This window comes from Rana temporaria, chromosome 6 (assembly GCF_905171775.1).
Source record: "Rana temporaria chromosome 6, aRanTem1.1, whole genome shotgun sequence".
NCBI lineage: Eukaryota > Metazoa > Chordata > Amphibia > Anura > Ranidae > Rana > Rana temporaria.
The window spans coordinates 155,046,125-155,064,167 of record NC_053494.1 but is presented as its reverse complement, the minus strand read 5'-3'; the positions used below and the strand labels follow the sequence as shown (position 1 = coordinate 155,064,167).

General features: G+C 38.8%; 1 protein-coding gene across 1 annotated transcript in view; it reads right to left on the bottom strand.

Moving 5' to 3' along the window:
* Positions 1 to 18,043, bottom strand: part of CERKL (ceramide kinase like) — a 165,406-nt gene that overhangs the window by 64,079 nt on the left and 83,284 nt on the right. The window contains exon 3 of the mRNA XM_040357642.1: positions 4,339 to 4,470. Coding sequence (XP_040213576.1) covers positions 4,339 to 4,470 — 132 coding nt within the window. The remainder of the gene's footprint in view (positions 1 to 4,338; positions 4,471 to 18,043) is intronic.

Genomic DNA, 18,043 nt, shown 5'->3' with positions numbered 1-18,043 from the left:
AAAAAGTGTTTCCCAGTGCTAAACCTTTAATCCAAATTCTAAATTGCTGCATTTAGAAATTTTAAAAGCCAATATAAAGGAATATTAGTGGTAAAAAAAAAAACTTTGTGGATTGAATTAACTTTTTTAGGTTTATTCTCCTTTAAGGGGGTGTGGCATGGGGTGTGTCCTATACCAACATAAATTTGCTAGTAGGTGTCCCTCATTCTCATCTCAAAATGTTGAGAGGTGTGGATAATCTCTAAAGTTCTACCTTTAAACTCTCGTAGTGATGTACACTACTCGTCCTCTGCTGCGAACGGCGCTGGACTCCAGGACAGGTAAGTGTGCCGATATTAAAAGTCAGCAGCTGCAGTATTTGTAGCTGCTGACTTTTAATATTTTTTTTTTCAGCGGACATCCTCTTTAATGCATCCTAAAAAACACATAGGTTTACAACCCCTTTTATTCATTTCTAATGTTCAAAGCAAACTCCCCCATCCATGTCTCTAGTCTTTATTTTGCTGATAAATCACTGTGAAAAACACCTCCTAGCATTTCTGGCAAGAGCTATCTTGAGTGAGGGCAGATTATTAATGTAGAATTTACTTCATGGAATCCATCTGCCCTTAGCTCAGGCATGCAGGCAGGAGGGTGTACTTAGCTGAGAAAAGCCGTTCTCCCCTCCTCAAGACTGCTGGGGTGTAGGACATCACTTGCCTAGGCCTGGAAACCAGGAAGTAACTGAAGAACTGTAAAAATAAAAGTTTAAAACAAGTAAATATATACTTTCCTATCCATTTACTAATGTTAGCAGCATAAAAATAGTCAATGTTGATTGGAGAGAGTTAAAGTAGATCTATAGGCAAAAGTTTTTTTTTAAGCAAGGGAGGGTTATACCCGTTATCAGATTTTTTCACCATCTGTGCCCATTTGCAGAGATTTCTCTTCATGTCCTTTCCCATAGCCAAACAGAAAGTGATAGGAAATCCTTGCAAATTAAGGAAATTAATTGAGGACCCCCAGGTCATCAGAACGAGTGTCCCCATAGGAAGATTTCCCCTCCATTACTTTTTTGGGGACAACCCAAAATTTGGGATTTTCTTTTACTTTCAATGATAATAGTAAACAGGACAAATAGAGAGGACGAATGTCCCTAACAGGGGCACACACAGCAATAAAAACTGACAAGCACTCCAATCCCTCTCCACTCTATCCAAAACTAGAAAAAGGTTTTGCCTTTAGTTCTACTTTAAGTTCTGCTTTAATTTAATATACAATGCCTAGGAACCATACAAGGGTGTAATCTCATTGTTGAGAATCAATTCCCTTCCTACGACCTAAATAGGAGGTGCTTATGTACGGCACTAAAATACAAATAAAAAAAAAGTGCAAAGGCATAGAGCAATATTATATATAGTACACACAATAACATACATTTAGAGTAAAAAAAAAGAAGGAAGACGCTTGTAGACGATTATGTCCTTTGTAGTTTCCTCATACAACCTCCTTACATGGCCAGCGCTGGAGCAGAAAACACTTCTAGAACAATGCTAATTCAGTGACATCTGCCTTTGATGCTTATGCATTCTAGGGCCCCGCCCACATTAATGTGCACCTCATTGGGCACTGATGGCAGTAGGTCTCTCCATTCACACAGCACTAAACATATTTGTTTTGGAATCTCAATCAACTCTTTTGAGCAGCATTATATCAGAGAACAGAACAGCCAACAGTCATAGCAGTAGATATAAATAACAATATAAAAGTAAACTGCAAGATCCAATCTTGACATACACAGAATGATCTGACTACTATTCTTATAGGCCTTGTACACATGTCGGACCAGTATCCGCGGACATGTCCGACCGTGTGTAGGGCCTACCGGACAGTTTTCCAGCCTAGCGGACAGTTTTCCAGCGGACAAAAGTTTCTTAGCATGCTAAGAAACTTGTCCGCTGGAAGCCTGTCTGTCGAACATGTCCGATGGTTAGTACGACTCATCGGACATGTCCGCTGGCCCGAAATCCCGCGCATGCGTCGAATTGATTCGACGCATGCGTGGAAGCATTGAACTCCCGTGTCAGAGAACGTCGGTGTCTTCTACGCCACCGCGTTTTCTGTCCGCTGGGATTTTGGTCTGATGGTGTGTACACACATCAGACCAAAAGATCCCAGCAGACATGTCCGATGAAAACGGTCCGCGGACCGTTTTCATCGGACATGTCTGCTCGTCTGTACAAGGCCTTAAAGTGTTAGTAAACCCACAACAGTACAATCAGTCTGTATATGCAGTAAAGCAGGCTTGTTATACTCACTGTGGAGCCTAAGGGGTTAATCCTCTGCGATTGGCGCAGGTCCAATAAGCACTGTCCAGACAGAGGGTCAGGGGTCTTGCAGCCTCATAGAACGTGACTTCCGATCCTCCAGTCTGACTTTCAGTTCAGTTTGACTCAAAGAGATTGTAAACCTCCAAAAGAAAAATCCTCCTCCCCCCAAAAAAACTGCAAGACAAAGGCATAATGAGCTAGCATGCATAGCATACTAGCTAATTATTAAATACTTACCTTAGAACGAAGCCCTGGATAATAAAGCTTACCTGTAGGTACTGTAAATGTCTCCTAAACTTACACTGTTTACAAGATATTTACTATATATGCTGCCATGCTCATGCCGTTTTCTTCAGGGGCCGGGCTGTGAACGACAGCACCCACACGCAAGCGTGGGAGTGACGTAATCGCAGCTACGGCCAATCACAGCGCCGGAGCCCGCAAACCTGTTAGTAACTCCTGGAAACACGTCGGCCGTGTGAGCAGTGTGTCGGTGCCGATCCAGGGCTTTGTTCTAAGGTAAGTATTTAATAATGAGCTAGTAAGCTATGCATGCTAGCTCATTATGCCTTTGTCTTGCAGGGTTTTTTTTTTTTGGGGGGGGGGGATTTTTCTTTTCTTTAACTCAAACTGAACTGAAATAGCAGGACAAATGTCGGAGCAGTGTGAACCTGGTCTTAAAGGGGTTGTAAACCTACGTGTTTTTTCACCTTAATGCATCCTATGCATTAAGGTGAAAGAAACACCTTGCAGTGTCCGGCCAAACAAGCCACCCCCCCCCCCACGTTTTACTTACCTGGGCCCCAGAATTTCGTAGGTGTGATCCCACCGTCGCTCTCTCCACGGGTTCTCGGCTCTTCATTGAATAGATTGATAGCAGCACAGCCATTGGCTCTGGCTGCTGTCAATCAAATACAATGACGCGGGCATTGGGGGGCAGTGCCGAGTCCTGCATTCGGCAGCTACGGACGCCAAATGCTGGACACGGGAGCACGCCCGCAAGGTAACCCCCTTGGTAGAGCGCTTCCCAGAGGGGGTTAGCTGATGCGGGGAGGAGCCGAGAGAGCCGACGGGGGACCCTGGGAAAAGGATGTTCAGGGCCACACTGTGCAAAACGAACTGCACAGTGGAGGTAAGTATGACATGTTTGTTATTTAAAAAAATAAAAAAATCGAACATATAGTATCACTTTAATGATGATCTAAAGATCGCCATCATGATGCTACATACGGTCCTGAATACAACCATCCTTAGATATCTGTGCATATGCACAACATGAAGAAAAAATTAACATTGTTTTAAAAGAAGACAGGGGTTAGGGTGAGATGAGATGGGTTAGGGTTATGGGTAGGGTTAAGCTTTAGGGGTTAGTGTTAGGGTTTCCCATTGAAAAATAAGGCTAGGACTCAGGAATTGGAACTGGGACCTCCCCCAGAGGTCAAAGGTCAGAAGGTGGGTTCCCAGAAGTCAAAGGTCACGGGGTGGCTGACCCACCCCCACCAAAGTGTACCGCCTACCCGAACTAAGTCGGGGATTGAACAAGTCGGGAAATGAACAAGTCAGGGAAACCCCTAACCCTAACCCATCTAACCCTAATTGCATGTTTTTTACATTAGGATTAAAGAACATCTGTACCATGTACAGCCATCATTGTGTGTGTATGGTCCATTAAAAAAAAAAGGCATCTTTTGAATACAATTTTGGTAAAAAACAAATACCCGAGAAGTCTGATGAATAAAAACCTGAGCTTTATGGATATACCTGTAAGTATTTGAAAACACACTTTAATTTAAGCAAAGCAACTATTGTTTTCTTAGAGTTGGCAATTTGATTTTGATGCGAATATGGCTCTGAATAAAACAAACATCAGATCTAACGATGTAAACATGTTGGCTATGTAACCTGATTTACTGTATTTTAAGCTGCAGCTGAAAGCCAGTGGGGATTAACTGAAAGTTCAGCTTGTCTTGGTTGCTTAGCAATGTTTTCTGTCTCTATTCAGTTGATTTATTTACTGAAACAAACTTACCTGTAACATCGGTCTGAATGTCAGCAAGCTTGAAAAGAGGTGCAACGTGCCGATAATACACATTGGTCGCTTCTCCTTTATGGCTGTGCGGGTTAATGATTACTTTAAGAGACTTCGGCCTATTAGGAAAACCTTTAAAAAAAATAATAATAAAAAACAAGTAAAAAACAAGTAAATGTACATTCGCAGAGTTGCATATGATGGCACACAATTAACTCATGACACGTTCACAGCTAAAAAGCACAATATGTTTGACGCTCCGGGGCCTTTCATCTGGATGAGATTGGGTGCATCCTCAGTATATTGACTATTACCAACTTTTTCTGTTTCTACACTTTTCTCTATCTCTCTCTTGCTGTAAGGTCTCGTACACACGACCGAGGAACTTGTCGTAAATTAAACATCGTTTTCCTTGACGAGTTCCTTGTTAGGCTTGTCGAGAATCTTGACAAGCTTTCTTTGCGTACACACAAAGTATTTTTTAACATACTGTCAATAGTCAGTATCGTTGATCACCGCCATACCAGTCATATGATGATGCTGTATTGCACTGGTGACAGTATGTAAAAAAAAAAAAAAGAATTGAAAAATGTGAAAAAATATTTATTACTGAAAAAATTGTGACAAAAAAATTGCAACAACAAAATTGCGACTTAGACCCCTTTCACACTGGAGCGCTTTGCAGGTGCTATTGCGCTAAAAATAGCGCATACACAAAACTTCTAAATTCGGGTCTGGCTTTCATATTTGCCATAGGTAGGATTTTTAGAGCTTAACCAGTTCCCGACCCCCGCATGTACATATACGTCCACAATATGGCACGTACAGGCACATGGGCGTACATGTACGTCCTCGCCTATTAGCGGGTGGGGGGTCCGATCGGGACCCCCCCCGCTACATGCGGAGGTCGGGTCCGCTCGGGGAGCGATCCGGGACCACGGCGCGGCTATTTGTTTATAGCCGCTCCGTCGCGATCGCTCCCCGGAGCTGAAGAACGGGGAGAGCCGTGTGTAAACACGGCTTCCCCGTGCTTCACTGTGTCGGCGCATCGATCGCGTCATTCCCTTTATAGGGAAGACACGATCGATGACGTCATTCCTACAGCCACACCCCCCTACAGTTGTAAACACATACTAGGTGCACCCTAACTCCTACAGCGCCACCTGTGGTTAACTCCCAAACTGCAACTGTCATTTTCACAATAAAGAATGCAATTTAAATGCATTTTTTGCTGTGAAAATGACAATGGTCCCAAAAATGTGTCAAAATTGTCCGAAGTGTCCGCCATAATGTCGCAGTCACGAAAAAAATTGCTGATCGCCGCCATTAGTAGTGAAAAAAAAAATTAATAAAAATGCAATAAAACTATCCCCTATTTTGTAAATGCTATAAATTTTGCGCAAACCAATCGATAAACGCTTATTGCGATTTTTTTTACTAAAAATAGGTAGAAGAATACGTATCGGCCTAAACTGAGAAAAAAAACTGTTTTTATATATGTTTTCGGGGGATTTTTATTACTGCAAAAAGTAAAAAATATTGCATTTTTTTCAAAATTGTCGCTCTATTTTTGTTTATAGCGCAAAAACTAAAAACCGCAGATGTGATCAAATACCACCAAAAGAAAGCTCTATTTGTGGGGGGAAAAAGGACGCCAATTATGTTTGGGAGCCACGTCGCACGACCGCGCAATTGTCTGTTAAAACGACGCAGTCCCGAACTGTAAAAACACCTTGGGTCTTTAGGCTGCATATTGGTCCGGGGCTTAACTGGTTAAGCAGAAGGGGATCAAAATGATGTGCAGCTACCAACACCCTCCTCGTTAACCTTTTTTTTAGTAGCAGAAAGCCTTTTTTTTATCTTTTTCACACCCACTCATCCCTCTCACAAAACACTTCCTTCTCGGGCTTAGGAGTAGGTTATGGTCACAGACTGCGGGTTCTATTTTTAAGGTGCGCCCACACATGGCCAGAATCACTGTACAACCTGTTTTGAGGAAAGCACTGCATGCTGTTAAGATGCCGTTTCTCATAGCGGCCATTGGGTACAGTCTGCATTAGCAAACGTCTTCTGTCGGTGCTGCTGCTCAAAAGGGACAATCATACAAGATCAACAGGTCTACAGCCTGATCTGTTCAGGGAAGGGCACTGCATTTTATTGAGACACAGCCTTTAAAAAAAATAAAAAAAAATAAGCAACGTTAACATATAATAGTAGACCCTACTTTTTCACATTAGTCATCCTTCATGGACAACATGATCAACCATGTCACCCACTTTGCTATTCTAGAACCTGAATTTATTGCACAGAAGCGATTCAGTTCGCATGCGCCGCGCTTTATAAGTTTTTCATTCATTCAGGGTAGTGGAGGGGAAGAGAGACATTTAAGAGTAAATATTTCCTAAAAAAAATGTGAGGCACTATTGTTGACACCTTCGTGAAAATGCATGTTGTCTGGTAGTTATATTGATCCTAAGGTTTCAATAATTTTCAAGATTCACACATTTATATTTAGAGAATGTGTAAATCTTTGGTACAGTTCCTATTTGGATATATTATGCTGTTGTCTGTAAAAACTGCTATACGGTAATTTGTCTGATCTAAAATAAATGTTAGAATTTTTTTGACGCTTTGGTCATCATAACAAATCTTTATAAATCATAGATAATTGTTGGAAACATTATTTGGAATTTACTTTTAGTGATTATACTGTATTTTAAAGAAAGGGGCTTGGAGACATATATTGCAGAATGTGGCACTAAATTTAATAATAATTGAGCAAAATCAAAAAAGAAAAAAAATGACTTTAAAGGGGTTGTAAAGATACAATTTGTGTTTCCTAAATAGCTTTGTTTACCTTAGTGCAGTCCTCCTTCACTTACCTCACCCTTGGACTACAGAAGAGTCAGGAGGCTCTCTACGTTGCAGAGAAAGGAGCTGTGTGTTAGTGGGTGCCCTGACTCTCCAGTAGTCCAAGGGAGGGGGCGAGCACGACACTCCACACCAGGGAGAAAGCCTTGCATTACTGTGTGGAGTTACAGGCAGAAGAACAGGAAGTGAGGATTTCTCAGAAGAAATAAGGACATTTAAAAGCAAAATGGAAGGATGAGGTAAGTGAAGGAGGACTGCACTAAGGTAAAGGAAGCTATTTAGGGGGGAAACATGGTACCTTTAAAACCCCTTTAAAGTTTGCCACTATGATCCCAAATAGGGAAGAGTAATGGATTTGTATTTTGATAAAAAATATATAATTTATTTAATTACATTAAAAAACACATATTAGGAAAAAAGGTAATATGAATACATGAACGTATCTGAAAAAGTACACAGTCTCTAACAAGAAAACAGATGGGGATGCTGAGACAAGGACGTCGCATGGATGGCTTATGAGACTGGGAAGCCAGGTGGTCCTAGAAAATTCCTTTTGGCTTGAGGCTAAGCATACGAAACTTCAATATCGTCTGCAATGGATCGCTACGCGTTTCGTCTTTAGCTTCTTCAGGTATTCTATTGGTACTAAGAGATATATCGTAATCACTATTAAGTTCATATGTAAATTGTAGATTATACTGTATTTATTTAAAAGATCATTCCAACCTAAAGTGTTTCTCAGGTAGATGCTGGACGTAAACAGTCTTCTGTAGAATGTACTATGCAGCTCAGCTTACAATGCAAATACAATCCCTGTGTGCCACAATGACTGACTCCTGCACATGTGCAGAAGTTACATCATCCTGCACCGGCCATAAAGATGCCCGAAGACCTGCCCTCAGAAAGATGTGGACAGGGAACCCTGTACAGGCTTTGGACTACTATAGAGGAGGTAAGCATAGAGCGTTTAGTTTGGCTTTAATTCCACTAGGCTTCTGGCAGGTCCAATGATGCTACTGGTCCTTCCTATTCATACTGGTGATGTGCAGGCCTTAATGACTCCCATTTAATGAGGTATGCACCTCATTTAATGCTACAGTAGGCTAACTCAACTAGGGGGCATGTCCATGAGAGCATGTGCTAACAAGAAGGGGTTAAATGTTGCAAGCTAAACCAGAAGTGGGCTGTGGCAAGTAGAGAAGGACAAGGATGACAGTGCTGAAGCAAGGAGGGTGAGTAGTGCAAAAAAAAATTGCAGGAAGGACGGATAAATAAAAGAAAGAAAAACAGTTATACTTTAAAACAAAGTCAAAGAAGTTAAAGCCTACACTACATAACCAGTACACCAAGGACTGGGGGCTGTGTGAGGGCTGGCTGGGGGCATCCAAATTATTTAGAGGAATTAAAGGGCCTTATAGGCATGTTTGCAGGAAAGAACCTCACTATGTCTATGAGCAGCTTTAGTTTTGATACTTACAACAGTTGACCAATTACTTTAAAGCCTCATACACACGATAGGTTAACCAGAGGACAATGGTCTGAAGGACCGTTGTCTTAGGTAAACCGATGAAGCTGACTGATGGTCCGTCACGCCCACACACCATAGGTTAAATAATTGATCGTGTCAGAACGCGGTGATGTAAAACACGACGTGCTGAAAAAAAAACAAAGTTCAATGCTTCCAAGCATGCGTCGACTTGATTCTGAGCATGCGTGGATTTTTAACCGATGGTTGTGCCTACTAACGATCGGTTTTGACCTATCGGTTAGAAATCCATAGGTTAATTTTAAAGCAAGTTGGCTTTTTTTTAACCTATGATTAAATAACCTACGGGGCCCACACACGATCGGTTTTGACTGATGAAAACGGTCCTTCAGACCGTTGTCCTCTGGTTAACCTATCGTGTGTACGAGGCCTTAAAGTGACCTAGATGAGGGGGCAGATCCACAAAGGTATTACGCCGGCGTATCTTTTGATACGCCACGTAATTTCAAATTTTGCGCGTCGTATCTTTGTTTTGTATCCTGAAAACAAGATACGACGGCATCTCGGCTAGATCCGACAGGCATACGTCTTAGTACGCCGTCGGATCTAAGCTGCAATTTTTTCAGAGGCCACTAGGTGGCGTTTCCGTTGAATTCCGCGTCAAGTATGCAAATTAGCTAGTTACGGCGATCCATGAACGTACGACCCATTTTTTTACGTCATTAGCGTTCGGCTTATAGTTAAAGCTGCTGTTATGAGGCATACTCAATGTTAAGTATGGCCGTCCTTCCCGCGTAGAAATTTGAAATGTTTACGTCGTTTGCGTAAGTCGTTCGCGAATAGGGATTTGCGTAGAATGACGTCACCGTCGGAAGCATTGGCTTGTTCCGGGTTAATTTCGAGCATGCGCACTGGGATACCCCCACGGACGGCGCATGCGCAGTTAAAAAAAAACGTTGTTTACGTCGGGTCACGACGTATTTACATAAAACACGCCCCCATCACAGCCATTTGAATTCCGCGCCATTACGCCGCCAAAGATACACTACGCCGCCGTAACTTACGGCGCAGATTCTTTGTGGATTAAAAAAATAAAAAGTAAGTTACGGCGGCGTAGTGTATCTTAGATAAATGCGCCACTGTACGAGGATCTGCCCCGAGGTGTTTAATATATGGGCTTAGCAAATAAAACAAAATAAGATTCAGCGTATATTACAACCAGTCAAAATTGATGTTGCATTATCTGATTTCTGTGACTACTGATTGGTTACTGTCAGTTAGTGAACTTTGCACAGTGGTTGCTGTGTATTGAATAAGCCAGACGAATTCTAAAGGAGATCCATGATCAAACACAACATTGGCTTTGCCAGACCATATCACAGATTTGCTATTGTCAGATATCAGCTGAGTACTAAAGCCAGTTTCAGTTATGCTCTTCAGAATGAACAGATGTCTACCTGAGAGGAAGACATCTGTCCATCAATGGTCACCTTCGATTTGGAATAACGGCATGTACATAAAATAATTTAGGGATAATGTGTAGAGAGAATTATTATACGATTATGGTAATATAAAAACCCAGATTTGTAGTAGCTTAAACCTGATACCCTGCCAGCCCTCGAGCCAGTGAATTCTTGACCTGCTAATGAGCCTATGGGTATGTATAGTCTGCAAGCTCTCAGTGATGAACTATTACAACAGTACCTTACTGCATGATGTAAGAGAAAGGCTGGGGTCAGAGTTCAAGCTGGAAACAGGGGGAACGGGAAAGAAAATATCCTCGGGGATTTGAAGGGAACCACCTCTCAGCAGGGATTTGATGATAGTGCTGCTGCACAGTTGGTGTGGAGATTTGATACTACAATTTTCTGGATTTGCAGACTCTATATCACTTAGGCCACAGCAGGAGCAGGTGCACAGGAAATTCGCTACTACGACCAAGCCTCGTCAACCAAAAGAAAAGAAAATGGCAACGTAATTAATTTTAACAACCCACTGTCATTTGCCCTATTAATTTTAATATATTTCGCTTTGCAAAACAACTTCAATAAAATCAGCATTAAATCCAAACAGTGGTTGTGATGTTAATTTAAGACTCTGGAGAGGTTTGATAATTAATATTAGATATTTTAGTGGAGAGCTGCAATCTGGGGGGCAGGGACTTTTTTTTTTCTTTCAAAGAATTAAAAATCAAATTTTTTAAGCACAGTTTTAAGCTTTGGCAGGATTTCTTTCAAAGTCAAAGTGAAATGAAAGCTGCTTGTCATGTGCATATTTATTCATCAAATAATTGCAGCGTTCGGAGTGTTTTTGTTTATAAATTTCATTAAACAAATATCATGCTGGTAATCATTCTAAACAGTAAATTATTACCTACGGTGTCAGAGTAATCGCGTAAATTGAAACGCCAGATGAGCTCTTGTTCATTAAGCCAACGCAATAGATGCATATAATGTTTCCGTACAAGCTCTGGGAATGTTCTAATCGGCTATACAATGTGTTCATTAAACGTTTTCTATGGAAGCGGATAAGTTAACCCATTGTTCCAGGAGATGCGGGATCTTCATTCTATCATAATTAGTGCCACTTAGAAGGATTTAAAGTGGAACTGCAGCCCAACCGTTTTCTAGTTTTAGGTAGAATAGGGAAGGCTTATGCCTTGTACACACAATCGAAATTTCTGATGAAAAAAGTCAGACGGAATTTTTTCATTGGATATTCCGACCATCTGTGGGCCCCATCGGAGTTTTTCCGTCGTAGTTTAGAAATAGGATTTTTTTTTCCATCGGAAAAAAATAAAACATATTCTATTTCTAAACTACGATGGAAATTCTGTGTGGAAAAAAACACGCATGCTCAGAATCAAGTCGACGCATGCTCGGAAGCATTGAAATTCATTTTTCTCAGCGCGTCGTAGTGTTTTACGTCACCCACGTTTTGTACTGTCGGAATTTGGTCTGACAGTGTGTATGCAAGACAGCTTGAATGGAATTCCGATGGAAAATTCCATCGGAAATTCCTATCGCGTGTATTGGAAGCTCTGTTAGGTTTTTATTTATATCTATTTGGGGAGATTCACTCCCACTTTCTGCCCTGGTGACCACAGCTATCAAGTAAAAAGTAAAGGGAAATCTATAATATTACAGTTTTCACATAATAAGGACTATTAGGGAAATCGAAGGGAGACACAAGTTGGGATATCCCTTGACTTTGAGAAAACTGCACCAACTTCCTCTGGTGTCTCCAGGACAGAAAGTGAGGGAAAAACACAGGAATTCGGAACCTGATAGAGGTTCTAAACATTTTCCATTCTATTAAAAAAAATGACTGGAGCTTCACATTAAAGTGGATGTAAACCAGATTCATGAAATGATGCACATATATCTGCAGTATTTTGTTATCTCTCTAAGTCCCCTATAGCTCTCTCATGAACTGTTCCTCTGTTATCAGCCTGACAAATTCTTGGACACTTTAGACAAAAGCAGCCTAAATCTTCAGTCTGGGGAGGTTGCTAAAATAGATTAGCAGGGAGCAGGTCCTATTACAAAACACCTCTGAGAGTCTCTGCCTATGATGAGAGGGGGTGTGTGCCTTTCCTCCAATCAGCAATGTTGGCTATCTTGGCTGTATGCCCAGACATCACACTCTGTATTAACCAGGAAGAAAAAATCTCCTAAACAGTATATAAATGTGAAGACAGAAAATATATATGTAAAACCTATGTAGGGAAATTTGGTTCATCCCTGTGTATCATTTGAGACTGTTCACTTCACTGGGTGTATGGGGAGTTTACATCCACTTTAAGCTTGCTAGCTGATAAGGTTCATTGCAAAATCTCATGGTTCCTTGAGAACCTGGTAGAGTTTCTAACCATTTTTCATTCATTTCATTCTATGAAAAAAAATGGCCAGAGTTTCACTTTAAGCTTGCTAGCTCATAAGGTTCATTGCAAGATATCATGGCTACTTACCTAAATACTAACCTCTGAAGTGCTTAGCATGTACCCCGTGCTCTGTCCCCTTTATTAACACCTTTAAAGTGGAGGGACTAAATAATAAAGTTGATCCAAGGAATATCCGATTGCCTCTAGGGAATCAGGAAAGAATATTTTTCTAATGCTGTATAAAATTGGTTTGAGCTTTGCTGGGGTTTTTTGCCTTCCATTGGATAGACCATGGGTATAGGATTGTGTATATAGCAGGGCTCAAAATGTTAAGTCCTGAGCTACCACCAGTTGTCCTACCGCCTTAACTAGAAGCGATTAATGAGGAAACTATCGGCCCGGTCCACCCCTGCTCCACACTCGGCTAATTTTGTCTCGCCAAATGCGAGTAGGCGAGTGGAAATTTTGAGGGCTGTTTTATAAGATTGTATGAATTTTAGGGGATTTTTCTTTTTATCTGTTCAACTAGACGGACTTGACAGCAAAAGTATTTTTTTATATTATTATAAGACCAAAGAATTATGTGAAAAGATGTATGATTTCCCTTTATTCAATTATGTGGGGGGGAAACAATTGACTTTTGATGCTTAGTAAGACTTTAAGTGATATATTTGCTTTTGGATCAATATTATTAAAAATGTCCATGCAAATAACAGTTGCTTTCTGCTTCATAGCCACCTGGAGATAAGTAGAGTAACATATATGGTGTCATGGTAATGGCCAAAAATATAAATTCAAAAGTCAAATACCAGAGGATGTTGGGACCTATATACTGCACATTATTATGTAAATGCTTGTATCTGATTAACAGCTGTTAATTATTTGGGTAATAAACAGTATGTAAAATCACATCGTAACAATATTACAATACCATCTGCCAGTGCATGCAGTGATTGTAGAATGGCTTCTATTATTCCTCACGCAATCCATTCGTTTAGCTGAGGTTCCAAATGCCCAGAAATGGTCATATGTTGAATAGTCAAAACTGTTAGCAGTCAGGAGTTTAAGCCTAAACAACATAGGGACTGTTCAGTCTAAAGTCCAGACTGCAAAAAACATATTGTGTACTTAAAAGGCAGGCTTTCTCCGCTCACCGGCTTGTTTACAATTGTTTGACAATATTTAGGCATCTTGTAAAGACACCCCTGAAGAAACCTCAAGGCACCCCAGGGTGCATGAGCACCCAGTTTGAAAAAGGCTGTACTACATTACACAAGGATAGAGTTACCTGTAGAATGTAGCAAAGAGCCTTATTCCAAGGTTTTGGAATAAAGACAGGTGTCCTACTATTCTTAATTGGAAGGTGGAAGTGGATAAGATAAACAAGGAAGAATGTCGGGTGTCAACATTCCATGATAAGCAAGGACACATGGATATTTGGTCTGGATGGATGTTCAATTGACATCATAGACCATGTCTATTTGTCCTTCCATGAATTTTCTGGTTAGTTCCTGGTAGTTTTGTCAATATGTCACTTACAAGAGATGGATATGACTCTCATATGCTAGTTTCTCTTCATGTCCTCATTGCCAGAGGAATCCGTTATAACCCTGGGATAGTGTTATTCATGCAAGTTCATTGTGAACCCCAAAACATACTTGACTTATGTGCTCTACGTTTGGTATCAGTTTATGTTATCTACATATGGTTTATATTCTTCCAGGTATCATTTTCTTCTTCTCTTTAGTATTTGTTATTGTCTTTTGTTCTTCCTATATGTGACATAGTAACAATGTGTCAGTGGGGTCTCTTGGAGTCTTTCATAGATAGTCTTTCATAGATGGCAAAGTTGAATAAAGAAACCATTTCATCACGTTCAACCGGTGTGGGTGTGGGCGTGTGCATTTATGTCACTATCAATTTCCATATCCCTTTATATTGCATTCGCTTGAGATGCCCCTCTAAGAGTTTTTTTAAGCTATCGACACTTCCGACTGACATCATGATTGTGGAAGGGAGTTCCAAATCCTTACTGCTCTCCCCTATGCAGCTTAAGAGTAAACCACTACTTCTCCAATTTCATTGAGTGGCTATGTGTCTTCTTAAGCTCCCTGAAATTGAATAGTTTTTTCCCTATGCTAGAATCACCATTGAGGTATTAGTATATCACTTTCATATCTCCTCTCAAATGTCTCTTCTCCAGGGAGAATAAGTATAATAGTTATTCCTCATAACTGAGGTACTCCAGTCCCCTTATTAACTTTGTTGTCCTTCTCTGGACTCCCTCCAGTTCCAGCACATCCTTCCTGAGGGCTGGTGACCAGTAATGGACGGCATACTCAAGATGCAGCTGGACCAGAGTTTTTTAAATTGGTAGAATTAAAGTTTGATTTCTTGAGTGAATACCTTTTTTAATGCATGCTAAAAATTAGCTTGCTTCGGCTTGGTATTGCATGCCATTGCTGAGCCTATGATTTATCAGAATCCCAGATCCTTTCCCATCCTGAAATCTGCACAAAGTCTCCCCCCTTAGCGAGTAACTTACACACATATTTTTAGCCCTAAATGCATTACTATAACTTTTTTCAACAGAAAACCTAATTTGTCATGTCGTTGCCCATCCCTTTATTTTATTGAGGTCTTCTTGTAAAGTTTCTATATCCTGTATAGAATATAGAACAGGATGGTAAGGGCAGAAGGTCCCGAAGATCTGTGAGATCTTAATTTTCACACAGACTAAATATTATACTCTGATATGAGTTATTTTTACCCAAATAAAGTAGATTATATTTTTGGCCTAAATTTATGAAGAAAGAATATTTATTTGAAAAATGTTACAACAGATAAAATGTTCAGTATGTTTAGATTAATATAGCAAAAAAAAAAAAAAAAACAATAATTATTAAATACCATCAAGACAAAGCTCTATCTGTCTCAAAAAAATGATAAAAAAATTTGGGTACAGTGTTGCATGACTGAGTAATTTCCATTCAAAGTGTGACAAAGCTGAAGACTTTAAAATGGCATGGGCAAGAAGGGGGTGAAAATGTCAGGCATTAGTTAACCACTTGCCACCCGTATAACTTACTTATATGGTGGTAAGGTGGCACTGCTGCGTGACTTACGTACCTAGTATGCGATCCGACACTTCTAAGTCTGGGGTGTGCATGTGTGCCGCTGGCAACCTGGTCTCGCTGTGATTATACACAGTGGGAGCTGATCTGTGGGCACTGCAGATTTGATGTCTGCCGACACCTGCCCATCATGCAGCACAGAGGCAGAATGGTGATCTATGTAAACAAGGCAGATCACCGTTCTGTCAGTAGGGAAGGTATTGATCCTGTGTTCCTGCAAAGCAGGGACATGGATCCATGCCTTTTCTAGTAAAATAATCTCTCACAGTACACAAACACACTAGCTAGGCACACATGTAACCCTTTGATCGCCCCTGATGTTTAACCCCTTTCCAGCCAGTGTCATTAGTACAGTGACAGTGCATATTTGTTAGCACTGATCCCTAAAAAGTGTCAGTTAGTGTCCGACTGTCCACCACAATATTGCAGTCCTGCTATAAGTTGCTGGTCGCCGCTATTACTAGCTATCATTTTTGCGCAAACCAATCAATATACACTTATTGGGATCCTTTTACAAAAAATATGTAGCAGAATACATATTGGCCTAAATTTATAAAGAAATTAGATTTTTTTATTTTTTATTTATTGGATATGTTTTATAGCAGAAAGTTAGAAATATAAGCATAAACAGAATAAATATAATATTGTGGTATTTTCCCAGCATCTATTTAGAACCAGCAGATAATCTCTATCTGTAAACAGAGTAGTCCACTACAATAAGAATCATCAGACGACATGTGCTGACTAGGCCTTCTCGATTAGACAGTCTGAACCAGCTGTACCCTTACCACCAACAGTTTCCATATGGAAAAGGCAATATCCTGCATGAGGATAATAGAAAAAAAAGCTTCTGCCCACTGCAGACCTCAACAGACTTGTGATCAAAACAAGACGCACGCCCGGGAAACAGGTGCCTGTTACCCATCCTGTAAGGCTGATCATGTTAGTCTTAACCCATCATGACAGGTCAACCATCAACCCCCAACGATGAACACACAAAGCTAGCATTCATCATATCCAAAGAGTTAAAAGTATAGCAATACATTTACTCTAAAAACTAGAAAAACTTATAAACACAAAATATAATAATTATGTAGGAATGTATATATATATATATATATATATATATATATATATATATATATATATATATATATATATATATATATATATATATATATATATATATAAAAACATTCCTACATAATTATTATATATTTTTTTTTTATTGAAAGTATTTAATCAACAATACATAATGTCATTGTCACGTTTAGTTATTTGTAACCAACTTAGCTACACAATACACAATATCTGATAGTCCACACCAACCAACTATTATATGTTTTAATTTGTGTTCCAAAACAAGCAAAATCACATCTGTTTTATATATATATATATATATATATATATATATATATATATATATATATATATATATATATATTTATACACATATGTATTTTTTTTTTCATTTATTCCCCACCTTTTATTCCACCCAAACATGTAAGGTAAAAAAAAATGTATAATTATGTAGGAATGTTTTATATATAATTATTTATTTATTTTTGTTTTATTTTTTTGCTTGTTTTGGAACACACATTCAAAAATATAATAATTATATAAGAATGTTATGTATATATAAAACATTCCTACATAATTATTATATTTTTTAATGTGTGTTCCAAAACAAGCAAAAAAGAGGAAACAAAAACAAAGATATTATATATATATATATATATATATATATATATATATATATATATATATATATATATATATATATATATATATATATATATATATATATATATATATATATATATATTTCTCTTTTTTGCTTGTTTTGGTACACACATTGAAAAATATAATAATTATGTTAGAATGTTATGTATATATAAAACATTCATACATAATTATTATATTTTTTTAATGTGTGTTCCAAAACAAGCAAAAAAGAGAGAAAGAAATATATATAATGTATTTATTTCTTTATACTTTTTTTTGTTTTCTTTTTTTGCTTGTTTTGGAACACACAATAAAAAATATAATAATTATGTAATTATGTAGGAATGTTTTATATATACATAACATTCCTACATAATTATTATATGTTTTAATGTGTGTTCCAAAACAAGTAAAATCACATATGTTTTATATATATATATATATATATATATATATATATATATATATATATATATATATATATATATATATATATATATATATTATTTTTTTATTATTATTTTTTTCCCCACCTTTTATTCCACCCAAACATGTAAGGTAAAAAAAAAAAAAAAAAAAAACACATGCTGAGTGGTTATTCTTATT